Source organism: Myotis yumanensis, unplaced genomic scaffold (genome assembly GCF_028538775.1).
Source record: "Myotis yumanensis isolate MYYU_CA2020_CCGP unplaced genomic scaffold, mMyoYum1.0.hap1 SCAF_11, whole genome shotgun sequence".
Taxonomy (NCBI): Eukaryota; Metazoa; Chordata; class Mammalia; order Chiroptera; family Vespertilionidae; genus Myotis; species Myotis yumanensis.
In genome coordinates this window covers 44,788,235-44,814,039 of record NW_027223762.1, presented here as the reverse complement: position 1 = coordinate 44,814,039, position 25,805 = coordinate 44,788,235, and the positions used below count along the sequence as shown (strand labels likewise).

At 42.6% G+C, this 25,805-nt stretch overlaps 1 protein-coding gene across 1 annotated transcript; it reads right to left on the bottom strand.

Annotated features, from left to right (window-relative positions):
* On the bottom strand, nucleotides 1-25,805 carry LOC139019466 (semaphorin-4F-like). Its single transcript, XM_070428484.1, is given in 15 exon segments — nucleotides 1-157; nucleotides 159-609; nucleotides 873-931; nucleotides 3,819-3,979; nucleotides 4,087-4,196; nucleotides 4,336-4,558; nucleotides 4,686-4,833; nucleotides 5,044-5,222; nucleotides 5,831-5,982; nucleotides 6,084-6,209; nucleotides 17,735-17,828; nucleotides 21,683-21,781; nucleotides 22,012-22,071; nucleotides 22,662-22,813; nucleotides 25,596-25,805. Coding segments are annotated over 15 exon segments (2,298 nt in total). The 5' UTR covers nucleotides 25,723-25,805.

Genomic DNA, 25,805 nt, shown 5'->3' with positions numbered 1-25,805 from the left:
CTAGATGGATGTTTCATCACATGTGGCCAGAAGAGCCTCAGTTAACCGAATATGGGTTGGGCTCGGGCAAGAATCAAGCAGAAAAGGTGGAAGGAAGCCACCAAAGCCACTGCCCCTCTTCCCTAGAGCCTGAGGCAGCTGCTCATCTTCAGGAGAGAGAGGGAGGATCCTGGTTGAGGCTTGGGGTCCCAGATGGCGGCACCCCTGGGTCCAAGCCCACCTTGTCTCTAGCCAGAAGTTCCCTCTGTCGCTGTCGCTGCTGACATAGACCAATCAGGAAGATAGTCAGGTATGCTGCAAGAATCCCCAGAAAAAAGACAGCCAGTCCAGTCCCCACAGTCCGGGCCCGTCTTGCAGGGCCCAATTGGCTGCCCCATACCAAGCTATAAGCCGCTACCACACGGGCTGCCCCACCCTCCTGACATTCACAAACATAAGCACCCATGGCCCCTGGGGTTACCACCACTTCTAGTCCATCCCTCCGGGGGGTAAAAGTAGTCACTCCACTGGGCTGGTGCCACACACAGGATGCCCAGGCTGAGCTTGGGGAACATGGCAAGACCACATGCACAGCTGTAGCCACAAGAACTTCAAACACTACTGGGTGTTCTGCAGAGAAACAGCAAAGGCATAAAAGGTAGTGAGGCTATAGGCCGGGGGGGTGGAGGGCTGATGAAGAGAAACATAGAGGGATATCAGATTTGAGAAGGAACCATGGGGGCAAAGCTAAAAGGGGATTCCCAAAAAGGGTAAGGCCCAGGTCACTGGCTACCATATCTTCCAGGATCCAACTTTCAAAGTGGGTCCAAAATGGACAACTTTCTAACCTCTTTCCACCCAACTCCACCCACACTTCCCTAAACCAGACAGACCTCCAGGCTCTTTAGGACACAAAGAAGAGACATCCGCTGACTCTATGTCTTGGACCAGCCTACAAAGAAGAGAATATTTGATAAACCCAGTGTCAACATTCCCTTCTATACTCCTCAGTACCACAGAGTATTCACTCACTCGTTATATCTCCCATCATCTCACTAATCACTCCTGGAATTATCAGTCAACATTCTCATCATTAGAATTTCCCCCAATACTGCTCATGACGATTAACATGTCAAATTCTACATACGTTCTACCAGACCATAGAAAATTAAATCTGCACTAGGCCGAACTGGTTTGGCTCAGTGGATAGAGCGTCGGCCTGTGGACTGAAGGGTCCCAGGTTCGATTCCGGTCTAGGGCATGTACCTTGGTTGAGGGCACACCCACACTGGGGGGTGTGCAGGAGGCAGCTGATCGATGTTTCTTTCTCATCGATGTTTCTAACTTTCTATCCCTCTCCCTTCTCCTCTGTAAAAAATCAATAAAATATATTTTTTTAAAAAAATATGCACTAGGTCTGTTGGAAGGATGTTTGCTGGTGTGCTTTAAAAAAAACATTGGAAACTTCCAAGAAATATAGCTGACTGGAAGATTTCTCTGGGGAAAAAAAAAACATTAAAACTACAGGGTCTGGGGTTATTTTTCTGTTAAAAGAAAGGGAGGACTTCTCTATGAAAATTAATCCAAATTCTGTGAGAAGACTTTGTTTCATAATGCTGCTCATCTCTATATAGGAACTCTTTCTTCAACAACTCTTGGTACCTATTAGCCTCTAACAGATCTGTTTCAAATCATACAATTTGGTATTTTCAGGATTTCAATGAACTATGTCTGACAGAAGGACAGCAAGACAGGCTGCTCACTCTGAACTTCCTGGCACCACTACCACAGGGAGGGAGGGAGGGAGGCCAGGGAGACCTCTAGTGGGCTGTCAGTGAAGACCAGGTGGAACACACAAAAGCTTCAACCAAAAGGAGATTCCCTTTGAGTGTGAATTCCTTCAACATGAACTGGAGCCCCTGAAATAAGCTCTGAGACTAGTATGAATATGTTAAAGTCTCTGGGTAAAACCAAGTTTGCTTAGTCTAGCTGACAGTGGGAACATGGGAAGGCCATAGGTGTGGCTATAGCCACAGGAACTTCATGGTCTATGTTTTCTCCCTTATATGAATTGAGATATGAAGGGTAGAGTGCACAGAAGTACCAGCTTGGTCATTTCTCATATTGCTAAGAAGTATACTGGCATGTATGCACACCCCACATCCTACACACACATACATATATATGTGGAGGGGACTCCAAGGCTCAAGTACACAGGGTATCCAACACCAATTAAATTCTTATTTTAATGAATATTAGAACAATAAAGGAAAGAATAAAGTACTTGTTTTCATGTGAGATGTGTCAATGTTCTCCCAAGAGAAACTAAAATACCAGATCAAAGTTCTTAACCAAAATCAATAAACAAAAATAACGATATTTGTAAGATTGAGATTTAGTAATGTGCACAAATATACAGTAAATTAACTGGGCTTCAAAATAGGAAGTCATGAAGTCAGTCTGAAAAAATACCTTCCAAGCAATCAATTAAGAATTACTCATTTGAAAGGAATCTCAATTAAAGATTAAAAGACTTAAGAAACATATCAACCAATTACAACTGATGGACATTACTTTGATCTTGACTTAAGCAAACTATCTTTAAGTATATGCAATTGGGAAAATCAGACATTGGTTAGATAGTTGATGACATTAAGGAAGTGAGTTTGCACTATGATAATGATAATATGTTTACATTTTTTAAAGCCTTTCTGTGTTAGAGATACACACAGAAAGATTTATGGATGAAGTGATATTATGTCTAAGATTTGCTTTAAAATAATTGGGAGTGAGTGAAGATAGTGATCAAGTAAGACCGGTGATAGATACATGGAAATTCATTATATTATCTAATTTTTTAATGTTTGAAATGTCCTATAATAAAATGTTTTTAAGAGAGTTATTATCTGATACAGATATATAATGAAATACTGTAGATGAATATAATGTTAGAGATATGCTTCAATATGGCACATGATTTTAAGTTAACTGCTGAGTCGAAAATGGATGATGGGATCCCCAAATGGACAAAACAAGACCAATTTGGAGGTTATTGGAATAATCTAATTAAGAAATGATGATGGCTAGGACAAGAGTGATAGCAGTACAGAAAAAGAGAAGTGGCTGTGGACTGAGGATATAACAGATAGAGCTAGAGTCAGTACCAACTGCAATATAGTGCAGGCAATTTCCGGCTTGAGCAACTGGATTCATAGAGGTCCCTTCAGAGAACCATGTGAAAGAACGAGAAAACAACAGTGCATGCTAAGACCTGCTAAATTTGAGCAGTTTATAAAGCATCCAAGTAGGCAGTTGGATAAGGAATTGTGTAGCTCAACAACACTCTGTTGGTGTTGAAAATAATGGGAATAATATCACCTAGAGAGTGCGTAGACGTGTAAGAAGAAGGACTGAACCATGAGAAATATCCAAATTCAGAAAATGCATGGAAAGGAATGAGTAAAGGGAGACAGGTGGTGAGACAGGGAGGAAAACAGGGAGAATGCAGAGTCCAGAAGGCAGCAGGAAAAAGTATTTCAAGGCAGGAAGGAGGGAGTGGGCAGCTGTGGAAACACTTCTAGAAGTTCTGATAACATGGAAACTGAGCAATGTGTGGCAACATGACAGTCAGTCACATGGTCTAAGGCAGGTCCAGCAAAGTGGCAGGAACATGCATAAGGCCGCATGATGGACAAACAGATGAATTAGTAGGGATTGACAAACAACAGTGACACTAAAAGAAACACACATGGCAGCATGAACAGATCAGAAATAGGCAGATATATGGAGAGGTCAGAGCTCTGTGACAGCAGGCAAGAGGTCAGGGCAGCCATACTCACCCTCCATGCTCGTCAGCATGGGCCACACACGCATCTAGCTGGAAGCTCCAGGCACAGACAGGGTCTTGGGCCAGGATGCACTCTGAGCAGCTCTGGAGACGTCCACAGTTGGTTGTGTTCACTTGTGTTACCTCAGTTCGGGAGCCAACCAGGAGCCAGCTCTAGAGGAAGTGAGTAAAAAAGAGGACAATGCTGCATCTCCCAGACCTCGGAGTCACAAGCTAGCTCAGATGTCTCCCTACCAGTCTCCCCGAAATCTATGACTCACTTGATACAATTTCAAATTCTCAACTGGCTGTGGCTCTGGGAATAAGGCCAGATCCTCAAGGACGCTGAGCTCGGCTCCAATCCGCACAGCTCTGTGGAGGTGTCCATCGTCTAGGAAGCAGGCAGAGGGCACGTAATCATGACACACTGTACCTGTGCCTGGGACTCCCATACCTGTAAGTATACAACCCTCTCTTTGACAAACACGTGTGTGCACGGGATGGGCAATGTACTTGGCTACTAAACATACCTGTGCCCAGGTAGAGCACATCATATTCTTTCCCTGAGAGGCTGGCCACCTTGTGGGCCACAACTCTGAGATAGACTGTATCTGTAGTGACCAGCAGGGAGTGGCCATCAGCTGGAAGCACTGGTCTGTACATGAGGGGGTGATCCCGGATGAAGGAGAGCACACGGTCAGGCAGGAAGAATGATGAGTTAAACTGCTGGAATTTCGGGTTATTCGCGATGCACTAGGAAAAGCACAGGATAGGTGACAACGTTTCCCAGGTGCCCATAAGTATCCCTGATGCTTACTTGGGCTCTTGCTCTAATGAGGCGATTCTGGCTTGGGGTGAAGAGCTGCTCCAGACCCCTTACCTCTCCAGGTCTGGGCTGGGGTACCTCACTCTCCATGACAGACTGTCCCCTGTTGCAGTCATCTTTGAGCTCCCTGAAGGGACCATTCAGCACTGTCCGAATGTCTTGTGTTCGGAAGGCACAGACAGCCGAGATGGCAGCCCCCTTCCTGGAAGAGACACAGGTTGGAGCCAGATATCTGAAGAGCACTAGGGAACAACTCACCCCCTGTTAAATGAGATGACCCATAAGAAATGCATAGGAGCCATGCAGCCGGCTCCTGGGAGAAGCCACCCCCTCTGGAAGTGACAGCAAGGAAAGGTGCCAGCCCCACGTATCTCCCACCCTGTCATTATCCTCCACACCAGGACCCCCTCACCACTGAAAGAAAAAGATGCCATAAAAGATGGGGGCCCCCACTCCAGCCTCGGGTCGAAGAATAGCCATGTCCTGCAGGACACTAGAGGTCCGGCCATCTTCAGGCCCTGGACACCGCAGATCAGCCTTCAGAAAGGTCGTCCACCTCTTCAGGAGCATCCTCCGGCCCCCAAGGTCCCCCTGGGGTGACAAGAGAATGGGCATTTCTCTTTAGAAGACAAACATTCTATGGAGAATGTGGAGAACAATATGAGTTTCCCCCAGACAAGGAGAGATGGAAAGACAGATGCATAAAAATGCAATGTAGAGATACAGACAGAGTTAGCAGTAGGGAAGGATACAGGGATAGACAGGGTCACAATGACGGGGACTAAGTTCATTGTTGTACTTACGAAGTACTATACTATGTGCTTTATATACCTTATCTTAGGTAGGCCTCAAAACAACCCTTATAGCTAGCCATCATCAATATCCTCATCTATAAGGATGCTACAGAACCTGCATCAAGTCACAGAGGCAGCAAGTAGTGGAGCAGGATCTGGAGCCCAGATCTGTCTACAATTCCCACCTTTCACCTCTACACCTCTAGGGACACTGTGTCACAAGGGGAGTTATGGAGCTAAAGGGGCTAGAGCCCTTTCCCCATGCTCTTCAAGTTCCCAGAAAATAAGTCAAGACAGGGAAAATGGAGATAGAGGAGAAATCTAAAGATGGAGACCCAGAGAAGAAAAGACAGAGACTAGGCAGAGCAAGAGACAACAGACAGACAGCAGGGATCGGAGTCTCACCGCACACACACGGGCCACCCGAGGAACTTTAAGGCGCTCCTCTGAGTCAAAGGCTTGAGAAGTCTCCGTAAAGAAGAAGTAGATTTCCTTGTCTCCATCTTCATCCCCCCACTCAGCTGGCTTCAAGGCCATGGCAGCGACAAAGGCTGAAGCTGGGGAGACCTGTGGCCTCAGATCCCACAGACTCAGTGAGGGGCCAACCAACCTCCACCCACACTCGGTGCCCCCAGAGTACCCCTCTTCCTCTCCCCACCGTCAAGCCAGTATGCCTCTGTCCGAATCCAGTCCTCAGCCTGTCCCTCAGCATGGCGCACAGCCCGGGAGATAATGGGCTCTGTCCCCAGGAAGTTTCTCACAGTGGCAGCATAGAGAGCCCCCCCTGCAGGGAGACAGGGAGAAGATGAGCTGTGAGACCTGCTGAAGGATGCAAAAGGGCCCACAGACAGAGCAGGGATAAAGCAGGGGTAGGAACTCTCAGGGGCTGAGGGCCCATTAAGTACAGGACACTGCTAAGCACAGGAGAGGATTCCCTCATTTAAAATCATCCTGGATATAAAGTGCTCCAGGGCAGAGTGGGGAACCAGTGTTTACAGGAAAGTGCCAGAATGTTAATGTATATGAAGGGAGAAAGGAAGCTGCCCTTGTATCCCAATTAGTGTGGCTCAATGGGTGAGCATCGACCCATGAACCAGGAGGTCACAGTTCAATTCCTGATGAGGGTACTTGCCTGGGTTGTGGGCTTGATCCCCAATAGGGCACATGCAGGAGGCAGCCCATCAGTGTTTCTCCCTCATCACTGATGCTTCTAGCTCTCCCTCCCTCTTTCCTTTCCTCTCTCTGAAACCGATATATAAAGAAGAAAGCTACCCTTGTGGAAGTCAGGCTGTTCAGTTGGTTCGCTTGTGTTGTCTTTGTTTTAGGGATTTCTCTACCCTGTAATATGCTAATTATACTGCTACTCTCCAGGAAGGAGGTTTGCTTTGCAGCAAGTCCCAGTCTTACTTAAGTTCTCCCCCTGTGGTAAATGTCTGAAGGAACTAGCATTCTTTCTGAACATTAGTGGGTGTACACTGCTCTGGAACTAGTCACAACCTTAGGGAATACTAGCATCATTTGGGGAGTTGATCAAGATGCAGATTCCTGGGTGAGAAGGGAGTGGTGCAGCTCTGGGCTGAATGTGAGAGCATTATAGCCACTCTGAGTACCACTGCCAAGAGCTCAGACATGAACCAGGGAAAATGATTTGGGGGAGTAAATGGTCACAATCCCCTCCTCCTCACAGTTTTGTGTATCACAGGGGACAGCAGTTCTGGAGAGAACAGCGTGGCATTACTTTATCACTTACTACATACAAGGCACTGTGCCAGGTTTTAAGCACATCAATGTCTCCAAGAACCCTCATCTGAGTCTGTTTAATCAGATGGATACCAAGAGGTGGGGATGCACAGATGTGTGCAGGAACACAGAGGACAGCCCAGCCACATCTGACTGGGTAGCAGCATCTCAGAGGTGACATTATAGCCAGGTCTGAAGAATGAGCATTTGCCAGATAGAAGGGCTTCAGGGAGGACAATAAATATGTGGGAAGGAGGATGCCATGTCTAGGAATGTGGGCTACTCCCCAGGCTGAAGTGCTGATGGGATACAGGAGCTGACAGGCAAGCGAGCAGATGTGCAGTTGGAGGTGCAGAGATGGGCACCCAATTATGATGACTCTGCTCTGCCAAAACCAAGAACATGGACTTGATCTTACAGGTAAGAGTAAAACTGCAGAGATTTTCTTGAAGACAGGTGACATAATCAGTTTCAGTTTTTAAGAAGATAATGCTACTTAAGAGGCCATTCACACAGTACAGGCAAGAGTGTAGTGCCTGAATTAAGGCAGGGGCAGAGGAAATAAAGGGACTGGACTTGGGAGATACTTCTGAGGTAGAGTCCATTAACAAGGTTAGAAAATCAATGGAGTATGAGGTGTGAAAGAATGGAATAAAGTGTATCTCTAAGGTTTTCTGCTTAGAACAGTGATGGCAAACCTATGATACGCGTGTCAGAGGTGACACGCGAACTCATTATTTTGGTTGATTTTTCTTTGTTAAATGGCATTTAAATATATAAAATAAATATCAAAAATATAAGTCTCTGTTTTACTATGGTTGCAAATATCAAAAATCTTCTATATGTGACACGGCACCAGAGTTAAGTTAGGTTTTTTTAAAATGCTAACACATCAAGCTCAAAAGATTTGCCGTCACTGGCTTAGAAGATGGATGACATTATGAACCAGGAAATGACAGGAGAAGGCCCCTAAAGGAGGTGGCTAGAAAAGAAGTGAGCTTAGTTGTTGGACATACTAAGGTTGAAGAACCTTCAGGACATCTGGTCAGAGAGATTGGAAGGCAATCAAACAGAAGGAGTCGGGAAGCATGGCCACATGAAGCTAACTGGGAGTCATGCTTAAGTCATGACGTAAACGTCATAGACAGGAAAAGCGAGAAGAGAGCCCTGGGACACCACCCTCTAAGAGGAGAAGCTACTGAAGCCAACTCAGAAGATCAAGTCAGAGAGGATGGAGAAGCAAGAGAGGCTCGTGTGCCAGAACTCGGTGCACAGAAACCCCAGCAGGAGCATAGGGCTCACCCACTTAGAGTAGCTTTAGAGTAGAGCCACTATAGGGAAAACACTCATGATGGAGCAAAGCTGCATTCCTCAGGCACCAGAAAGATAACCACTATTTTAAAAAGTTTATGCAGAGCAAAATAAAGTAAGGAACCCTCAGAGGGCAACAGTCGAGGTTTAGAAACAGTGGAGGAAAGGGAGGGAAACACTATACTCTCTCTTGTGATTTGTGTTTGTGATAAGAATCTAAGCCAGTGTTAGGGTTGAACCCTGAATACTTTCTGGCAGTATGATCTTGAGCAAATTAAGCTTCCTAAGACTCAGGATCCTCAGAGCAGTGCTAAGCCTTAAATTAGATAAACACAGATCCCAGATAGAGCCTGGCCCAAGGCTGGCATTCAATACATGTTGGGGATCGCTCCTTATGAACTCTCAAGGGGCCATGTGCTTCAATTGTTGCCTGAGGTGGAGGGATTATAAAATGGATTTATTTCCTTGCAGTGGTCTCAGGAAGGAGAAACCAGGTTTGGGGCAGAAGTCCTGGCACCAAATGGAGCAGCAAATAAGCCAGTCCTCTGTATTTCCAAGGGAAAATAAAAGCTGATAAAGAAGTCAAAGTTGGAATGAAAATTTCCCTAAGAGTGTTGTAAATAAAACACTCTAAAACCAAAAGTCTGGTAGAAGTTGTGTCATGGATAACCTGAGAATGGAGGGAGATGTTGTGGAGACAGTTATAAATATGTTGGCAGCATGGTTTGGGGTACGTGTGTGTGTAGACAATCATAAGAATTCTGCCAACAGTAAAGGACCTCTGTCAACCATGGAAGGACCCAATGATAGATAAAGGTAAAGGATCCCAAACTTTCTAACAGATCATCAAGGGTACTCAGCAACTCTGGAGCCTAGATTGCTGAGGTGCACACTCGGGATGGAATAGCAGAGGATCACTGACACTAAGGGACTACAATAGGGATCAGACACTTTGGGAGGAAATAGCATGGTTTCAGGTGTACCAAGGAACTTGCAACAGTCTTACAAACACAGAGAAAGAAGAGCAACCATCAGTTAATGAGGGCAAGAAACTTATCCTAAATTCTCCAGGACAGTCTCACTTCCAAGTATTTTGTTGTACTGTCCATATAATACAATATTCCTGAATGTGCAGTTTTTGGTGGATTACTGAATGGATCAAGTCAGTAGACATTAAAATATACATCTGCTACTGGCAAAAGATGATGTGCAAAAGAGAAAGATGCCCACAGTGTTGAGTTTAGGGAACAAGCTGGTTAGAACAAAACACTGGGTATAATTCAACCTGATGTTTAAAGATATGTATACATGTCTGCAGATGTAGAAAAGATTGTTGAAGGAGCTATAGCGCTACAGTGTTAATGAAGTTTGTTTCTGACTAATGAACTTATAAGTGATTTTCATTTTCACCTGTATACTTCTTGTGTTCATTGAATGGTTTTTATAGTTAGCGTCATTTAATGTTATAATCCAAAAAATGGCGTTATTTTCATTCTGATAATATTAAAAAAAGATTGAAAGTTGTAAAAGATGAAGAATTAAAATTATTTGTGGAAGTCAATCCACATCTCTACCTGCCCAGATGTAAGCCTGTGAGCACAGGCTTCCCAGATGTGTTAGAACATAACACTGATAGACTAGGGTAAGTGTCATGGCAATGAATAATTCACTCCCCTGGGGTTTCAAGTTTTCACTTTCTTATCAAAATGCTCACCTTTAGAGATTTACAATAGGAATTATCATTCATTACCTTTAAAACAATTTTAAACAGCCCTAGCTGGCTCAGTTAAGTGGATGGAAAATCGACCTGTGAACTGAAGAGTACCGGGGTCGATTCCGTTCAAGGGAACAAGCCCTGGTTGCAGGCTCAATCCCCAGTAAGGGATGTACAGGAAATAGCCAATAGATGATTCTCTCTTATCATTGATGTTTCTATCCCTCTCTCCCTCTCCCTACCTCTCTGAAATCAATAAAAATATATTTAAAAAACAAAAGGATTTTAAACATAACCTGACTTTCCTTCCTCCACTTTCTTTTCTTCTCATGATCAGAGCTTTGCAGGATAAATAGCTGCTACCCTAATAGTCAACATTTCCTTATCTAAGGATTGGGGCAGCTAGATAATTTTTTTAAAAAACACAGTCTATTATCAGGCCATAATTAGGTAGTTGGAGATTTAGCATTTACCTTTTCCTCTGTTGACCTGACCGTATAGCTGTCCTGTTTCAGTGTGTGAATGCTAGTCTTGGGGCAGATCCACCTGGATTGAAGAGGTGGGCTGGCAGCACCCAGTGCATCTGGAAAGTTTGCAGTATTTCTTGGCAGATACAGCAACACAAGATACAATGAGACCAAAAGGAAATGATATAAACTCAGGACAGGTTCCTAAAGAGAAAGAGTAAAGCTCCCTCCCTCTGCTCTTCTTGATAAAACACCCTCTTTTTTTAATAGGATGTGATAGGAAGACCAGAGATGACTGCTATCTCTAGGTTAGGTACCTGGGTGGGTAAGCACTCAGCGGAGGGGACACTGATGAAGGAGCAGATTTGGGGGAGGTGAGTGAAGATGATGAGCTTTGGGACATGCTGAGTTTGAGACTCCTATGGGACATTCAAATGGAGATGTCTGGAAGGCAGCTGGATGTGTGGTCTGTAGCTCCAGATAAGGTCTGGGAGGCATCAGAAGGCAGTGAAAACAGAATCCAATGGGCTGGTTGAGATCATAACCACACAGACTGAGAAGAGAAGAGGATCCTGCATGGAAATCTAATGAGCCCCAACATTGATGAGCAGAAGACAAAGACCCTACAAAGGAGACTGGGAAGGAACTACTGATGTTTTCTGCCAGGGGTGGGCAACCTTTTGGTTAGTGTGTGCCAAAACCAGCAAAATCTCTGACTCAAAATTCTTCTGCGTGCCAACCCTGATTTTTTGAGAACATGTTACGCCTACTTGATATCTCTTAAGGTGTATGTATGTGAAGTACCTTGAAGAAATAATAAAATTCATTCGAGCGACAAAAACACAGTATATGATGATGAAAAATACACTTATTTTTTAATGTATACATGTACACTGATAGTCTGACAGAAAACTTTATGACTCCGTTTGATATTATCAGTAGGACTTTTGCTGCTGCATCACTGATGACAGAGATTTTACATCAGGTTTATATTTCGTGACCTTTAGAGATATGCACGAGCTACTACTTTCGTCCGTCAGGCTACAAAATTCATCACTGAGAACAAAGATTCACAAGCGTTATGTGGATGAATACATGGAGAGTAACGCTGTTGCAAAGGTTTTTAAACAGAAAACATTTTCTGGAATGGCATTCCAAGTCCTCAATAGTTCATTTTTGACACTTATCTCTGGTACTCCTGTCTAATTGCTTTTTTTTTTTCAATGTTTTCCAAGTCAACTTTAAGGTCAATAAATTTCTGCCTCCAAATTGAGCTACTCTGAAATTCAATCAACTGCATTTAAAGTCAGCCATGTCTATCCATGAAAACATTTGTAAGTTTAGTTCCTCCAGTTTCATGCTGTCTGGAAACCTCATGAATTTTGATGTCTCTTCCAGTTCTATGAATTTCACAAATCTCGAGAAGAACTGCTCAATAGTTGACTTGATTACGTTTAAAAACAGTTTTTGAAGGCTTTCACAGTGTATTCTATCATCTTTTGTTAGGTCTTTGAAGTGCCTCTTGAGGTTTGGGAAATATCTAAATCTCTCACCAACCACATCCCTCTTAAAGACTTCCAATTTCCCCTTAATTGTTTTGGCTCACTGGATAGAGCATCGGCCTGCAGACTGAAAGGTCCCAGGTTCGATTCCACTCAAGGGTATGTACCTTGGTTGCAGGCACATCCTAAGTGGGGGGTGTGTAGGAGGCAGCTGATCGATGTGTCTCTCTCATCAATGTTTCTAACTCACTATTCCTCTCCCTTCTTCTCTGTAAAAAAATAAATAAAATATATTTTTATAAAAAGACTTCCAGTTTCTTTTCAAAAGCTTTTATGTAACCAAAGATCACATCAAATGTCTTGCCAGTTCCTTGTAATTTAACACTTAAGTCATTCAAATTTTCATAAAAATTGTAAATGGAAGCTTATGAGAGAGTTTCAAGTTCCAGCAAAAGTTACTGGCGTGCCATCTTTGGCACGCGTGCCAGGTGTTGCCCACCCCTGATTTAGCTAATGTGAATGTTACCGTCAAAATATTTTATAACATTTCCAAATCTGAACAGTGCAAATAGAGACACTGAGATCATTTTGTTAATTTTATCTAACTGCAGTATACATAAATGTCATATTTGAAGACATGATTTTGGAGGTTTTTCCCAAAAGAAATACAAATACCAATTATCAAATGAAAAGTTGTTCAGTCTCACTAACAGAGATGTAAGTAAAAAATACATCAAATTAGCCTTTGGAAGAAGTCACTGTTTGTATGTTTTATTAAGTATATCACTTGGGACTGACAAGGATGCAATGAGACAGGCCCTCTCACCACAGTTGGTTGAACTAAATAGAAAGGAATTTAGATAAACCTATCAAGCACCATAAAAACCTTTACACCCTTTGGCCCTGCAAGTCTACTTTTTGGATTTACTCATATGCAATTAATGACATTTATGTGAAGAATTTATGTAAAAAGATGTCTTCTACAGTATTATTCATAAAAACAATAGTTTTTAAATCTGAATATATAATTTTATAGGAATAATTAAATTGTGCTATGCAATATTTATATGATGGAATAAATGTTATGTAGTCTCTAGAAATCATGTTTTGAATAATTAATTTCTAGAACAAGAAAATGTTTAGTATACAATACTAAGTGAAATATGCATAATATTTCCAATTTATTATAAATACACACACAGACAGACACAGAAAAAGTAGTCTAAGATAATAGTAGTTACCTGGTATCATTGAATTGCAAATAAACCTTTCACTTTTTTCTTTAACATTTCCACATTTTCTCAACTTTTTACAATGCACATTGTAATTTTTATAATTTAAAATGTTACTTTATTATATTCTATTATTAAATATTATAGCCTAATAATATTTTCATTACTAAAACTTTTTATTTCAAAATACCTCTATTATCTTTAAGGACATTTTTATATCTCGTAACTAGGAATTTTGGTTCTAGTTCCTACCTAATGTTGGCACTATTTCTATTTCACTGTTTTCAAAACAGAGGATAGCAAGGCATAATGGATCAACATTGAAAGTTCCAACTAAATACTGGCACCTATTCAGATCAAGAAAAATTTTAAATTATAACCCTATAAAGTTTAGAACTTGACAGAAAAATTTATATTGGTATTGACTATGACATGGAAATGAGACAGAAAGAGACATAAAGGTTGTATATTAACTGTCTAAAGTTAGTCATTCTAAACCATTATAAAGAGATTTCTGATCAATTATCAGATGAGAGCCAATATCATTATCTGGAAAAAAAGACAACTTCATTATTTGGAAAGAAAACTTGAAACCTTTTTGAAAACGTTATTCTTTTTTTGAAAATTTCTTTATCATGCAATGATCTCCTTTAAGAAATCTGTGCCCTTGAACCACATGCTAATGTAAATTCACTTGCTGACTGGAACACTGAGAAATTACAAGCAGAAGGTTGAATGTACTTAAAGTTTACTGCTTGAAAAAAAGAAAGTATGTTAAATGATTTTTTTGGATTGTTGCAATAGAGCCATCATGTTATTGATAAGCAATTATGTAGAATCAAGACACATTCACAGGCCTGGCTGGTGTAGCTCAGTTGACTGAGCACCATCCCATGTACCAAATGGTCTCCGGTTTGAATCCCAGTCAGGACACATGCCTGGGGTTGCAGCCTTAATCCCCAGAAGCTGACTGATGTTTTTCTCTCACGTTGATGTTTCTCTCCCTCTCCCTTTCTTTCTCTCTAAAAATAAATCTAAAATCTTTTTTTAAAGAAATTCACAAATGGGAAATATCTGTAATACTCTCAACAATAAAATACATTTTTCTAAAAAGAGAGACATTCACAACCACTAACTTTCTTAATGTTCCCAATGACTGGCTCAGAATTTTGCCACACATGCTTGATAAAAAGTCAAGAAAAATAAACCATCGGTTAAATATTTCTTTCAAATATGTTTGAGTATAAAAAAGGTCTCATCAATATCAACTATACATGAATGATAGAAATGGCAACCCAAATATTGTGTTTATTATATATATATACTTATGTTCACTTTCAAAGCATTTGTTATTTCTTTTCAGAAAAATAAGTCCTTAATTATCTCACTAAAGTTTGTTTAATTTGTATAGCTTTTATGACTTTTCCTATGAAGTCCTAAATAAGAAAAAATTCATTGTTAGATCTTACATTCCAATTTTTTTCATAAAATATTACGCAAAAGTACAGACAAACATTAACTTTAGCCATAACCAGTTTGGCTCAGTGGATAGAGCATCGGCCTGCAGACTAAAGGGTCCCAGGTTCGATTCTGGTCAAGGGCATGTAACTTGGTTGTGGGCACATCCCCAGTAGGGGGTGTGCTGGAGGCAGATGACCGATGTTTCTCTCTCATCGATGTTTCTGGCTCTCTATCCCTCTCCCTTCCTCTCTGTAAAAAAATAAATAAAATATATATTTTTTAAAAGAATTAACTTTATAACAAAGTTCACAGCTAAAGTCAGTGAAGAACAAAAAAAACAGTATGATGAATGAGTCAACTGATTAGCTAGTTGGGAAAAATTAATATAGGTTTCCATCTCATGCCATTCATCAAAATAAGTTTTTAAAAAATCAAAATGTTAAGTGCTTGGGGGAAAAAAATTTAAGAAAAAAGTTTTTATTTGCTCTTTAACTGAAGAAGGACTTCAAGTAAAAAATGCAATTAGAAAGGAAAATATGTAGATTGAAACCTTAATATCCTACCTGGTAATTGACCCAAGAAAGCAAGCAGAGGACTTATGAGAGAAGAAATAAAAATGGTACTAAAGCATGAAAAAAGTTCAACTTCACTAATAATCAAAGAAATACAAATTTAAAAAAGGTACTATTATTAGTCTCAACAATCTTTTTTTCCTTTTTTTAGACTAGTTTATTGGTTTTGAGAGAAAGAGACAGGGGGAGAGAGAGACAGGGAGAGAGGGACAGAGAGAGAGAGAGAAGAGGGGGAAAGAGAGAGAGAGAGAGAGAGAAATATCGATGTGAGAGCACATTGATTGCCTCCAGCACAACACCACCGGGTATCCAGTCTGCAACCGAGGCCTGTGCCCTTCACCAGGAATCCAATCCATTACCTCCTGGTGCACAGGATGACACTCAACCAACTGAGCCACATCAGTCAGGACTCAAAGATCTTTTAAAGTGACAACAATATATTTTGGTGAAATTTAGGTGAGAAAAAAAGCACTCTCATTTACTGCTGATTTAGGCTGTAAATTGGTACACTCTTTCTAAAAACCCAATTAGCAACAGAAAATGAGCCATAAAATGCTCACACTCGTTGATATAGTAATCTCTTTCCAGAAATCTTAAGGAGACAATCTAAAATAAGGACAAATATTTATACACAAAAATGTTCATTACAGAATTAATTGATAACAGCAAAAATTTAAACTAAATAAAATTAATTTATAGAAATTATTTGGAGTTGCTTCATTAAATTCCTGTATGTTTACAGGATAAGTAATAGCATGATGTCATTAAAAATTCTCTTTACAAAGAATTTTTAAATTATACAAAAATGCCTATGATATAAAGTTACATAACAAAATTCAAAATTATACCCCTGTAGCATGGCATTTAAAAGTTTTATAATACACACACACATACAATTTCTACTAACCCGCTTGTTTTACACTATCATGAGAAAATGGCTAGATCCTCACTGAATTTGGAGAGTGCATGTGGAGTCCTCTAATCTGAAATAAACGCTGTGAATGGATTAGAAAACTGTGGTACATCTACACAATGGAATACTATGCTGCTGTAAAAAAGAAGAACTCTTACCATTTGCAATGGCATGGATGGAACTGGAGAGCATTATGCTAAGTGAAATAAGCCAGTCAATGAAGGAAAAATACCACATGTTCTCACTCATTTATGGATAATAAAGACCATTAACTTATGAACAAAAATAGATACAGAGGCAGAGCTGCCTCGAACAGACTGTCAAACTATAGCAGGAAGGCCGGGGAGGGTTGGGGGGCAGGAGGGGGGGTGGGTAAGAGATTAACCGAAGGACTTGTATGCACGCATATAAGCATAACCAATGGACATAAGACACTGGGGGTAGGGGAGGCCAGAGGATTGTCAAGGTTGGGGAAAAAAAAGGAGACATATGTAATACTCTGCAATACGTTAAGCAATAAAAAAAAAGAAAAAAATGAATAAATAAACAAAATAAACTCTGTGTGGGGCACAAACAATTCACTTTGTGGCTACTGAAGAATTAAGCAGTCACTTCCCAGAAAAGATTTATACATAAACTGTGAAAGAATCACTCAACACTTGAGCAACTGTATATGGCTTGTTCAAAGGAAGTAACAGCAGGAACTTACTGAATAGTCATTACTGACTCCTCTGAGCTACAAAGGACTGGCCAGTAAAATATGCGCTTGCATACACATTACAACAGGCTAAAAGGAAATATCTTAAAATATTAACAGTGGTTTTCTGAGTAGATACTCTAGACCTTTGCTATTATATTAGCCACTATACACATGTGACTACTTACATTTAAACTGAAATTAAACACAACCAAAAACCCTTTCCTTTAATCGTATCAGTCATATCTCAAGAGCTCAATAGCCACATGTAGCTAGTGGCTACTTTGGACAGCAAAGATACAGAGCATTCCTATCATCACAAAAGTTCTTTTGAACATTTCTGTTCTAGAAGACTTCATATGTTCTTTATAGTTTTTCCAAGTGTATTACAATATGCATTGTAGCAGAGTCCCCTTATGAACAGAAATAAAATGGTGGGGGGCGGGGAATGAGGTTAGCAGAGGAAGCACATTAGAGGTGCAGAGAACATATTCTCTAGGGAGAACCAAGGGAAATAGTACTCTGGAAAAAAGCAGGAGACAGGCACGCACGCTGGGGAGAATAGGAAAGGCTAGAAACGTACATGGGAATAATAGACATTCCTAGGAAAAGAAAGAAAGGACACAGAAATTCCAACAGCAGGGGTGGGGAAGGCAGCAATTATAGCAAGAAGTCACAGGTTCTTATCTCTCCCACTCACCAGCCATTACAGCTGCTGACCGCTGAGCTGGTCCAAAAGGACATTTCCCCCGGCCACTCTCAATTCCTTCAACCTGCTGGAAACTGGACACGGCCTACAGACCAGAAGGGGCAATTGGCTTAGGGGTCATAGGGTTCATGATGAAAATCACAAAGTTGTTCAGATGAAGGAAAAGCCCAATTCCCATTCGTCTGCTACCATCCCCATATTCCCAGTCTGTTACTCCTGATTCCCCTGCCCATTCCTGCATTTCCTATCTCTGCCATCCCTTTTTCATCAGTTTATTCTTCTTCCTTCAATCCCCTAATACCCAACCACCACATGCTCTAGTGAAGGAGCACCTAAGATGGCCCTACATGACACGGAGAGGCTGAAAGGCAGATCTTTCCTCTCAAATGCTGATTTGTAGGGTTTGCAACTGGCTGGAGAATGTGATACAGAGCAGGCCTGCTGAGGTCTGAAGCCCTTCAGAGGATAAAGGGGAGCCTGATACAGGACCATCTGAAGCCCAGGAATCTAAAGAGAAGGGCCATCCTTTCCCCACACTCACCCCAAGAATAAAAGATAGCACCAGAGCCAAGGATACAGAGAAGGGGGAAGAGAATCTGCTTCAGCTCAGGTTAGAATTTGAGGATTTGCGAATTTAATGCCTTCCTCATCCAGAGACTCCAAGAGGAATGACCTGGGTGTGGAGGAAGGGTGTAAGAGCCAGCCAGAAGTTACCTTAGCTAGGCATCATACACTAAGAAAGGCTTCAAAATAACTAAAAATAGAAGTCAAGGATGATTTCAAACTGAAGCCCTTCAAACTCATCAAAACTAGTCCTCTTCCACTTTCCCCAAATAGAATCATTACGTTATCTGGGTTTATAGACTTTGAGCAAGTGAGCCTCCTATTAAATAAACAGGTTATGATTACTGTATGGTCAAAATTGCATTTAATAGGGTCTGAAAGGGGCAAGACCACTCTATTACATTCTTTCTCTGAATGCTGAGCTTCTTCATTGTATCATCATTGTGTGAATGAGCACATCAGTTGTGGTTAAGGCAAGTCCCTTGGCTGAAAGCCAGAGCTAGGTAGGAAGGCCCTCACTGAGCTGTGGGGCTGGAGTCCATCCTTCTGCCTTGGCAAAGGGCCTTTCCCAGGTGGTTGGGGTGGGAGTGGGGGTGGGGAGAGATGGTCCCTGTTACATGACACAGGTCAAATGTCACAAGAAATTGAAGCCAGGTAAGGTCTTCTGTACTGCAGGTTGGACTTAAAGAGTGGGAGTAGTGTAGCAGAGCCAGACAAACCTGGGTTTGAATCTTGGCTCTGCCTCTGCTAGATATATAATATTAGACATGGTACCTAACTTTTCTGAACTTATGTTTCACTGTCTGTAAAATGAGGGAAATAATACCTAAATATTATAATGGGGTGATGAGAATTAAACTCAATGATGAATGTCATATACCCAGTACCAAGTCTGGGATAAAGCAGATACTCAATTGAATGGGAAGTCTTGTTGTAATGTAAGTCTAACATTTTTCTCTGTTAAATGCTGGAGTTCCCTCAACAAAACAAATTAAAACACTGACCTCCAAAAGCTAATGAGCTATCACTGAAGGGCAGCACTCCACGTTGCTAGAACTGATAGGTCCAGTGCTTGAACTTCCTTGTGTAAGAACCTTCATTTCCCTGAGCAAGCTGTTGTGTCTGGAGCAGCCTGCTAGTCAAAGCTCTCAGAAAATAGTTATGAATAGTATCAAAGTCATCAGTCTGGAACGTGGGAGTCTCAGAATTAAGGATAAGGCAAGAACTTCCTCAAGCAGAAGGGCATGGGCAGACAGGATAAGACAGGCAGGTAAAATCAGAAGAGAGCATCCAGAAAGTCTAGAGGGCAATCTTGGTATGTAGCTTGAAGGGTTAACAAAGGTGACCTTTCTGTTCCCTATATTCTCCTAAAACAAGCCTCGACAAAACGACAGTCCTTCCTTTCATGAGCCTGCTAGATAGAAGGTACAGAAAAAGAGCTGAAAGTCATGGGACTGCAGAACACAGACCCCTGATTTTGCTCTGGGTGCTGATGTTCCTTGCAAGTGTCCAGGGGTCCAAGTCACGCCAATCCTGACAGGTATGTCCAGCACATTTTCTGTCTGGATACCTAACATCCCACCTCAGAGAGCCAAGGAAGAATGGAAGACCCTGGGAGATTACCTGGGAGTAAGTCTATTTTCTGTAAGCCATGGTTGATATTCATACCCATGGGCTCCCTGAGACTGCACAGACTCAAAAAGGACAAATATGGCAATGACAATTCTACTGCTACTTTGTGAGTTTTGTGAGGACTATAGGAAAACTAGAGACTCAATATTACCAGATAAAATATAGAGATTTTCAATAGCACCTGCCATAGGAAACCTTCCCAGGATGACAAGATGAGGGAGCTATCCACACCCAGCAGGGAGCCTATCATTTGCATTATGAAAAGGACTTGGCATAAGCCCAAGGGCAGCCCACAGGGACTGGCTATATATCAAGTATATACAATTATAAAGGGTGTCCAAAATTCACACAACAAATAATTTTGATAGAAAACACAGGTTTATACTTAAAATTGTAAATTTTTTATTGATTCATGAAGTATACAATATAGGGTTATTTATGAAATAGCAGATGGGGTAAATGACTTCCATGGCTTTGCTGGCAAATACGCAAAGCCGTTGTCTTCATTGGTCTTCACTGTCCCTGCTCCTGGGCCATAATTGGTACTTGGTAATGCTTATCAAATTGAAAGGCTTGAAATCAAAGGGCAACAGATATTAGAATCTGATTCAATAAACCAAGAAAAATTAGGCTTTTATTTTTTGTTGTTGTTGTTAATATGCAAAATTCAAATCATGTGTGAATTTTGGGACACCTTTAGCATTCTAAGCCAGAGATATGAGGGTGGCCTTTAACAGAGAGAGGTTTGGAGACACACACTGACTAGATCCAGGTGGCAAGGATTACTGAAGATTTCAGAAGGGTGAAGTCAAGATTGAAGTTAAAGATCAGGGTCAGCAAAAGGAGTCATTGCACTCCCTCCTATTGCTTGCTTCATGGAGTAGGAAGGGAAGTCACTGGATACAAATGATGTGTGAGGCTTTCAACTCATCCTCGGACCTTGTCACAAAGGTGTGCTACCAGAGGACCAATGACTGACTACTGGATAACTGATGGGAAAAGATGAGGATTCAAAAACATCAAGACCCTTCCTGAGATATCACAGTCCCAGGGACTTCTGTTGCCAGGACCAGCCTAGATGTGATTAAGGGTAAATATGTCACAAGCCTGCCAGGGTGTGAGGGTGGAAATACCAGGGCTTCAGCAGCAATGAACAGGACCTGGAAGAAAACATGGCTGACAGAGCAGCCACCTTGAAGGCAAGATCCCTCCAGATTATGGTGCCAGCAGACAGTAATTAGTAGGCAGTGACCTCAGAAGCTCATGAGAGGAGAGGGTCACAGCCCACGTACAGTGAGGTTGGCAGTGGATATGGGAGAAGGTGGTGAGAGTTACATGCCATGGGAGGAAGAAATAGGCATGGACAGTGCTGATTAAGAAATGGATTCAGGAAAAAAAAAATACAGAGATGGACCCAGGCTCCTGGACAAAGCATACATAGACAAGGGAAACGTGAGTTACTACCTCTGAAGTTTCTCCTGGATTTCTTCTCTCCCCAGCTCAGCTAGCATCCCTAACTTCCTTCACTGTCCCACTACTTCTCCCTTTAGACTTTGTATAACTTACCTTCTACAGACAACCTCCCTCCCCACCCTTTCATACCTCCTCCAGTGGCAAAGGCTCCACCCAGTAAGGACATCCCTCACCCCCAATGCTTATCATGCACATCAGTTGCCTTAAGCATGCTTCCCATCATGGTCACTCACAGATGACCCTTCCCATCCTCCCACCCCTGTCACTCACAATAACCCCGCACTTCGGATCAAAAGCGAAGGTGCCACAAGTGAGGAGGTGAGAGTCATTGACAATGGCGAGAATCTGGACAAAATTGTGACATTCGTCCTGGGGGTCAGAGATGGTTAGAGAGAATCAGAAGCAGCAGGTACAAGGAAAGGTAGGGTGGTGTCAGGCCAGTTAGATGCAGCTCTGGGGTCAGTAATAATGGGTAATGATATGGTGTTAGAGTTCCTGCCTGGGCCAATTTGGATGGCAGCACTGCAGGGGACTGACAGAGTCAGGGCTGGGCCAACATTTCAACTGACACTCAGGACAGGGCCCAGATTTACACCTACCTCCTCCTTGCCTTTCGCCATACAGTTCTGTTTTTCTCCCTCAGGTACCATCCAGTCAATCTGAGAAAGGAGGAATGGCCATTTTCCCCTGATTCTCCCCGAAGTCCCCCGAGTCAGGGTAGATAATACAGTTCCACAATCTCCATCAATTTGGGAACTGCAGAGACACCCCTCACCCCCAGAGCACTGTTTTTAAAACTGGAGGTCCAAGCTATTAATGAGTAATAAAATCAATTGTGAAATCACAGCCAACATTACTTTTAACAAAATATATCTGAATGTATCTCATATAGGAGAATAGATATTGGTTCAAGTACACACTTGAGTACGGAGTCAAAATATACCATATATTTTTTATTAAGGGCTGATCAAAAAAATTTGAAAGCTATTGTCCTAGATTAATGTGATTCTGCCCACTATCATCTAAAACCTGGTCACTGTGACCTCCTCCCCTCATCATAAAACTCCCTTATACCCTCCTCCATCACCATGACCCCCCAAACACCCTCAGCTGGGATAATGTACTTGATGGCCTCCCCTATTCATTTTCACTAACATTTCACTTCATACCACAACACCCCTTCCTGACCTCCCATAAAACCATAGATCTAATCACATGCTCTGGGGTCTTCCCCATTCTCATCTCTCACCCTTCGAGGTCTCTCCCCTGAGAAGGGCAGAGACAAAGCGAAGATGGTGTCCCGGGCGCCAACAAAAAGTGTATTGTAAGCAGGATCCACAAGGAGAACAGTGTAATTGTATGTCTGAGGGATGGTGAACCGATTAAGATAAATGTCAGCCTCTGGCAGAAAGAGAGGGAAGAGTGGTATCAGCCATCGCTTCAGAAGGGTTAGGTCCACAAGGCCAGAAGAGCCAATTTTTGTTTTCTTCCATTTATTTATCAGCCATCAGGGGAAAAATACAGAGCCTGACAGGCCATGTAACTTTCCCGAAGATAAATAACGGATGAGACCAGAATATTTAGCACACAATGCAGTCAAGTATGCTTTTTCTATAAAAATAGAACACTTTATTAAAATAACAACATAAATATTAAGTCTGTAAAATCTATTCATAGCAACATGACACACAATTTGAAAATATCTATAAAAGCTTCAAGTATTCTCCTCTCTAAATTTCCCTTTAAAAAACAAACAAAACAAAAACACTACTTAATAATAACTTCATTTACTTAGAAGGGAAATGCTACACTCTTTTCACTAACACATTAGGAGACTACCTCCTCTCTCTCTCACAACCCTTGATCCCTCCAACCTCCATTCTACCCAAAAAGCAAAAAGGTATACAGCACCGGTTCTCAATCTGTGGGTCGAGACCCCTTTGGCGGTCGAACAACTCTTTCACAGGTGTCGCCTAAGACCATCCTGCATATCAGATATTTACATTATGATCCATAACAGTAGCAACATTACAGTTATGAAGTAGCAACGAAAATAATTTTATGGTTGGGTCACAACCTGAGGAACTGTATTTAAAGGGCCAGAAGGTTGAGAACCACTGGTATAGAGCATAGTGGGCAAGAGTATATGCTTTAGAAATGGATCAGCCCAAGGTTAAATCTGGCTCTTTCACTTACCAGCTGTATGATCTTAAGTTACTTGCCCTCTCTGAGTATTACTATCCTCTGTAAATATCACCATCCAGGGTGGTTGAGAGAATTAATGAAATAGCATGTAGAAGCATCTGACACATAGTACAAATCATTCCTTTCTTCCTTCCTTAAGTATGAGCTCTGTTTTGACCTAATCTAAATCTAAAATCAGCATTCAAAATTCTTATCTACTTATGTCACTCTCACATCGATGTTTCCCTCGCTTCCTTCTTGCTCTCTCCTCCTCCCTCCCTTCTACTTTCTCTGGAAAAGAGAAAGAAGGAAAGGAAAGGGAAAGGGGAAGGGAAAGGGAAAGGGAAAGGAAAAAAGGAAAAGGAAAGGAAAGGAAAGGAAAGGAAAGGAAAGGAAAGGAAAGGAAAGGAAAGAAGGAAGGAAGGAAGGAAGGAAGGAAGGAAGGAAGGAAGGAAGGAAGGAAAAAAAGAAAGAAAGAAAGAAAGAAAGAAAGAAAGAAAGAAAGAAAGGAAGGAAGAAAGAAAGAAGAAAGAAAGAAAGAGAGAGAAAGAAATGGGGGGGGGGGGGAATATACTCTTCTCTATTTAAAGATTATAACAAATAAGTTAGCATACCTTCTTAGCTCAATGTCTGGCTCCGGGGTTCCTATGCCCCCACTAATACACCTCTATTCTACCTGTTTTATCTGCTCAGCTAAACTCAAGACTGATAGAATGGCCAGCAGCCATGCATTTCTAGATAGGCTGATATACGGAGCCCCACCCATCTCCCTACAATCATATTCATGACTGTGCTGTCTCTCTCATGCTTAGAATAAGCCCTGGTTCCCTCAACCTCCTTTTGTATCCCCAGATCTGCTTCACCTTGCCATCTGGACCTCTCTGGTTCCCTGGACATCAACCCAGCCTGATAGTGGCTATTGCTCCAGCACAACATGAAAGCCCACAATCCAATCAACTCAACTCAAAACATCCTGTTTGTCATTGGTCTGAAGTTTAGACTAAATTAATATCAATCAGTTGAGAGCTTTTGCCAACAGGTTGAACTCTCAGCTTCACTGGTTCTGTCTGCCCAAAGTGCTAACACTCAATGCCCACTGAGAAGAAAACAAGACCCACGGCCACACTCATGCCCACCTTAGCAGAAAGCCTCCAATGACCACTTTTATTTAACCTTGTGGCATCCCCTGGCTTCTTGCCCCGCTTTTGAAAGGACCATATCTCCCTCTTCCTTTTTTCTTTCTGGAGACTTTAAAAATCATTTAAACAGAATTTTAAGTCAACTCACTGAGCGGTTTCCCAACATTCAATGGAGGGAAGGGGTAGGGAGAGAAGGCAACGTTAGGAAATTAGGGTTGTGATAGATGGGATTGTGGGGAATGGGAGCTGGTGTCAGAGATGGAAGGAAACTGGGAAGTGGGTTGGGGAATATTAGGGCTGTGGGCAGGACAAACGGGGATGGGGAACTGAACTAATGAATGATGTGCGAATGAATTTGAGAAGTGGGCAGATGGAAATGCTGAGCTGGTCACCAAAAGAATGGGTGGGTGGAATAGAATGGAATGGAAGATCTCTGGGTTTGGAAGCCAGGATGGGTACCGAACTGGCGTGACCGACACAGGTGCGTGTCTGGTGGGAGGATAATAAGGGAGAGAGAACTGCGAACAGATGACCTCGGGCAACTCCCAAACCAGCCCTGGGCCTCAGTGCCCATGTCTGCACCGCGATGGACTTAACTATCCCGCGGTTCTGCGAATAAGGGGCCGCGGGAGCCGCCTGGGCGTGTCTCGGGGGCCGAGGCGCGAGGCCCGGCCCGGGATGCGATGGAGCAGCACCGCGTGGGAGTCCCGCCTGGTCTCGGGCGCGGATGACCGTTATGGCCGGCGCGGACGGGCCCAGGATGCGGCTGCCTGGGTCCGGGGAGCAGGAGGGTGTAGGCACCCGCGGGCGGCGCCTGGGCGCGGCGCACAGGGCTGATGGCGAGGGCGCCCGCGCCTTACCGGAGACGGGAAGCGAGGTCCTGGGCACCGAGCGGGGAACCAGACCGCACACCGGGCCGCTCAGCACCGCCAACAGCAGCAGCGGGAATTGCGAGCCGGGGCGGGGCGGCGCGGCTGAGGCCGGCATCTTTGGCTCCGCCTGGCCCCGGGTGGGGCGCACCCTACCGGTTCTGCTCAGGGCCGCGGCGCCGCGGGCCTGGGTCCCACTGG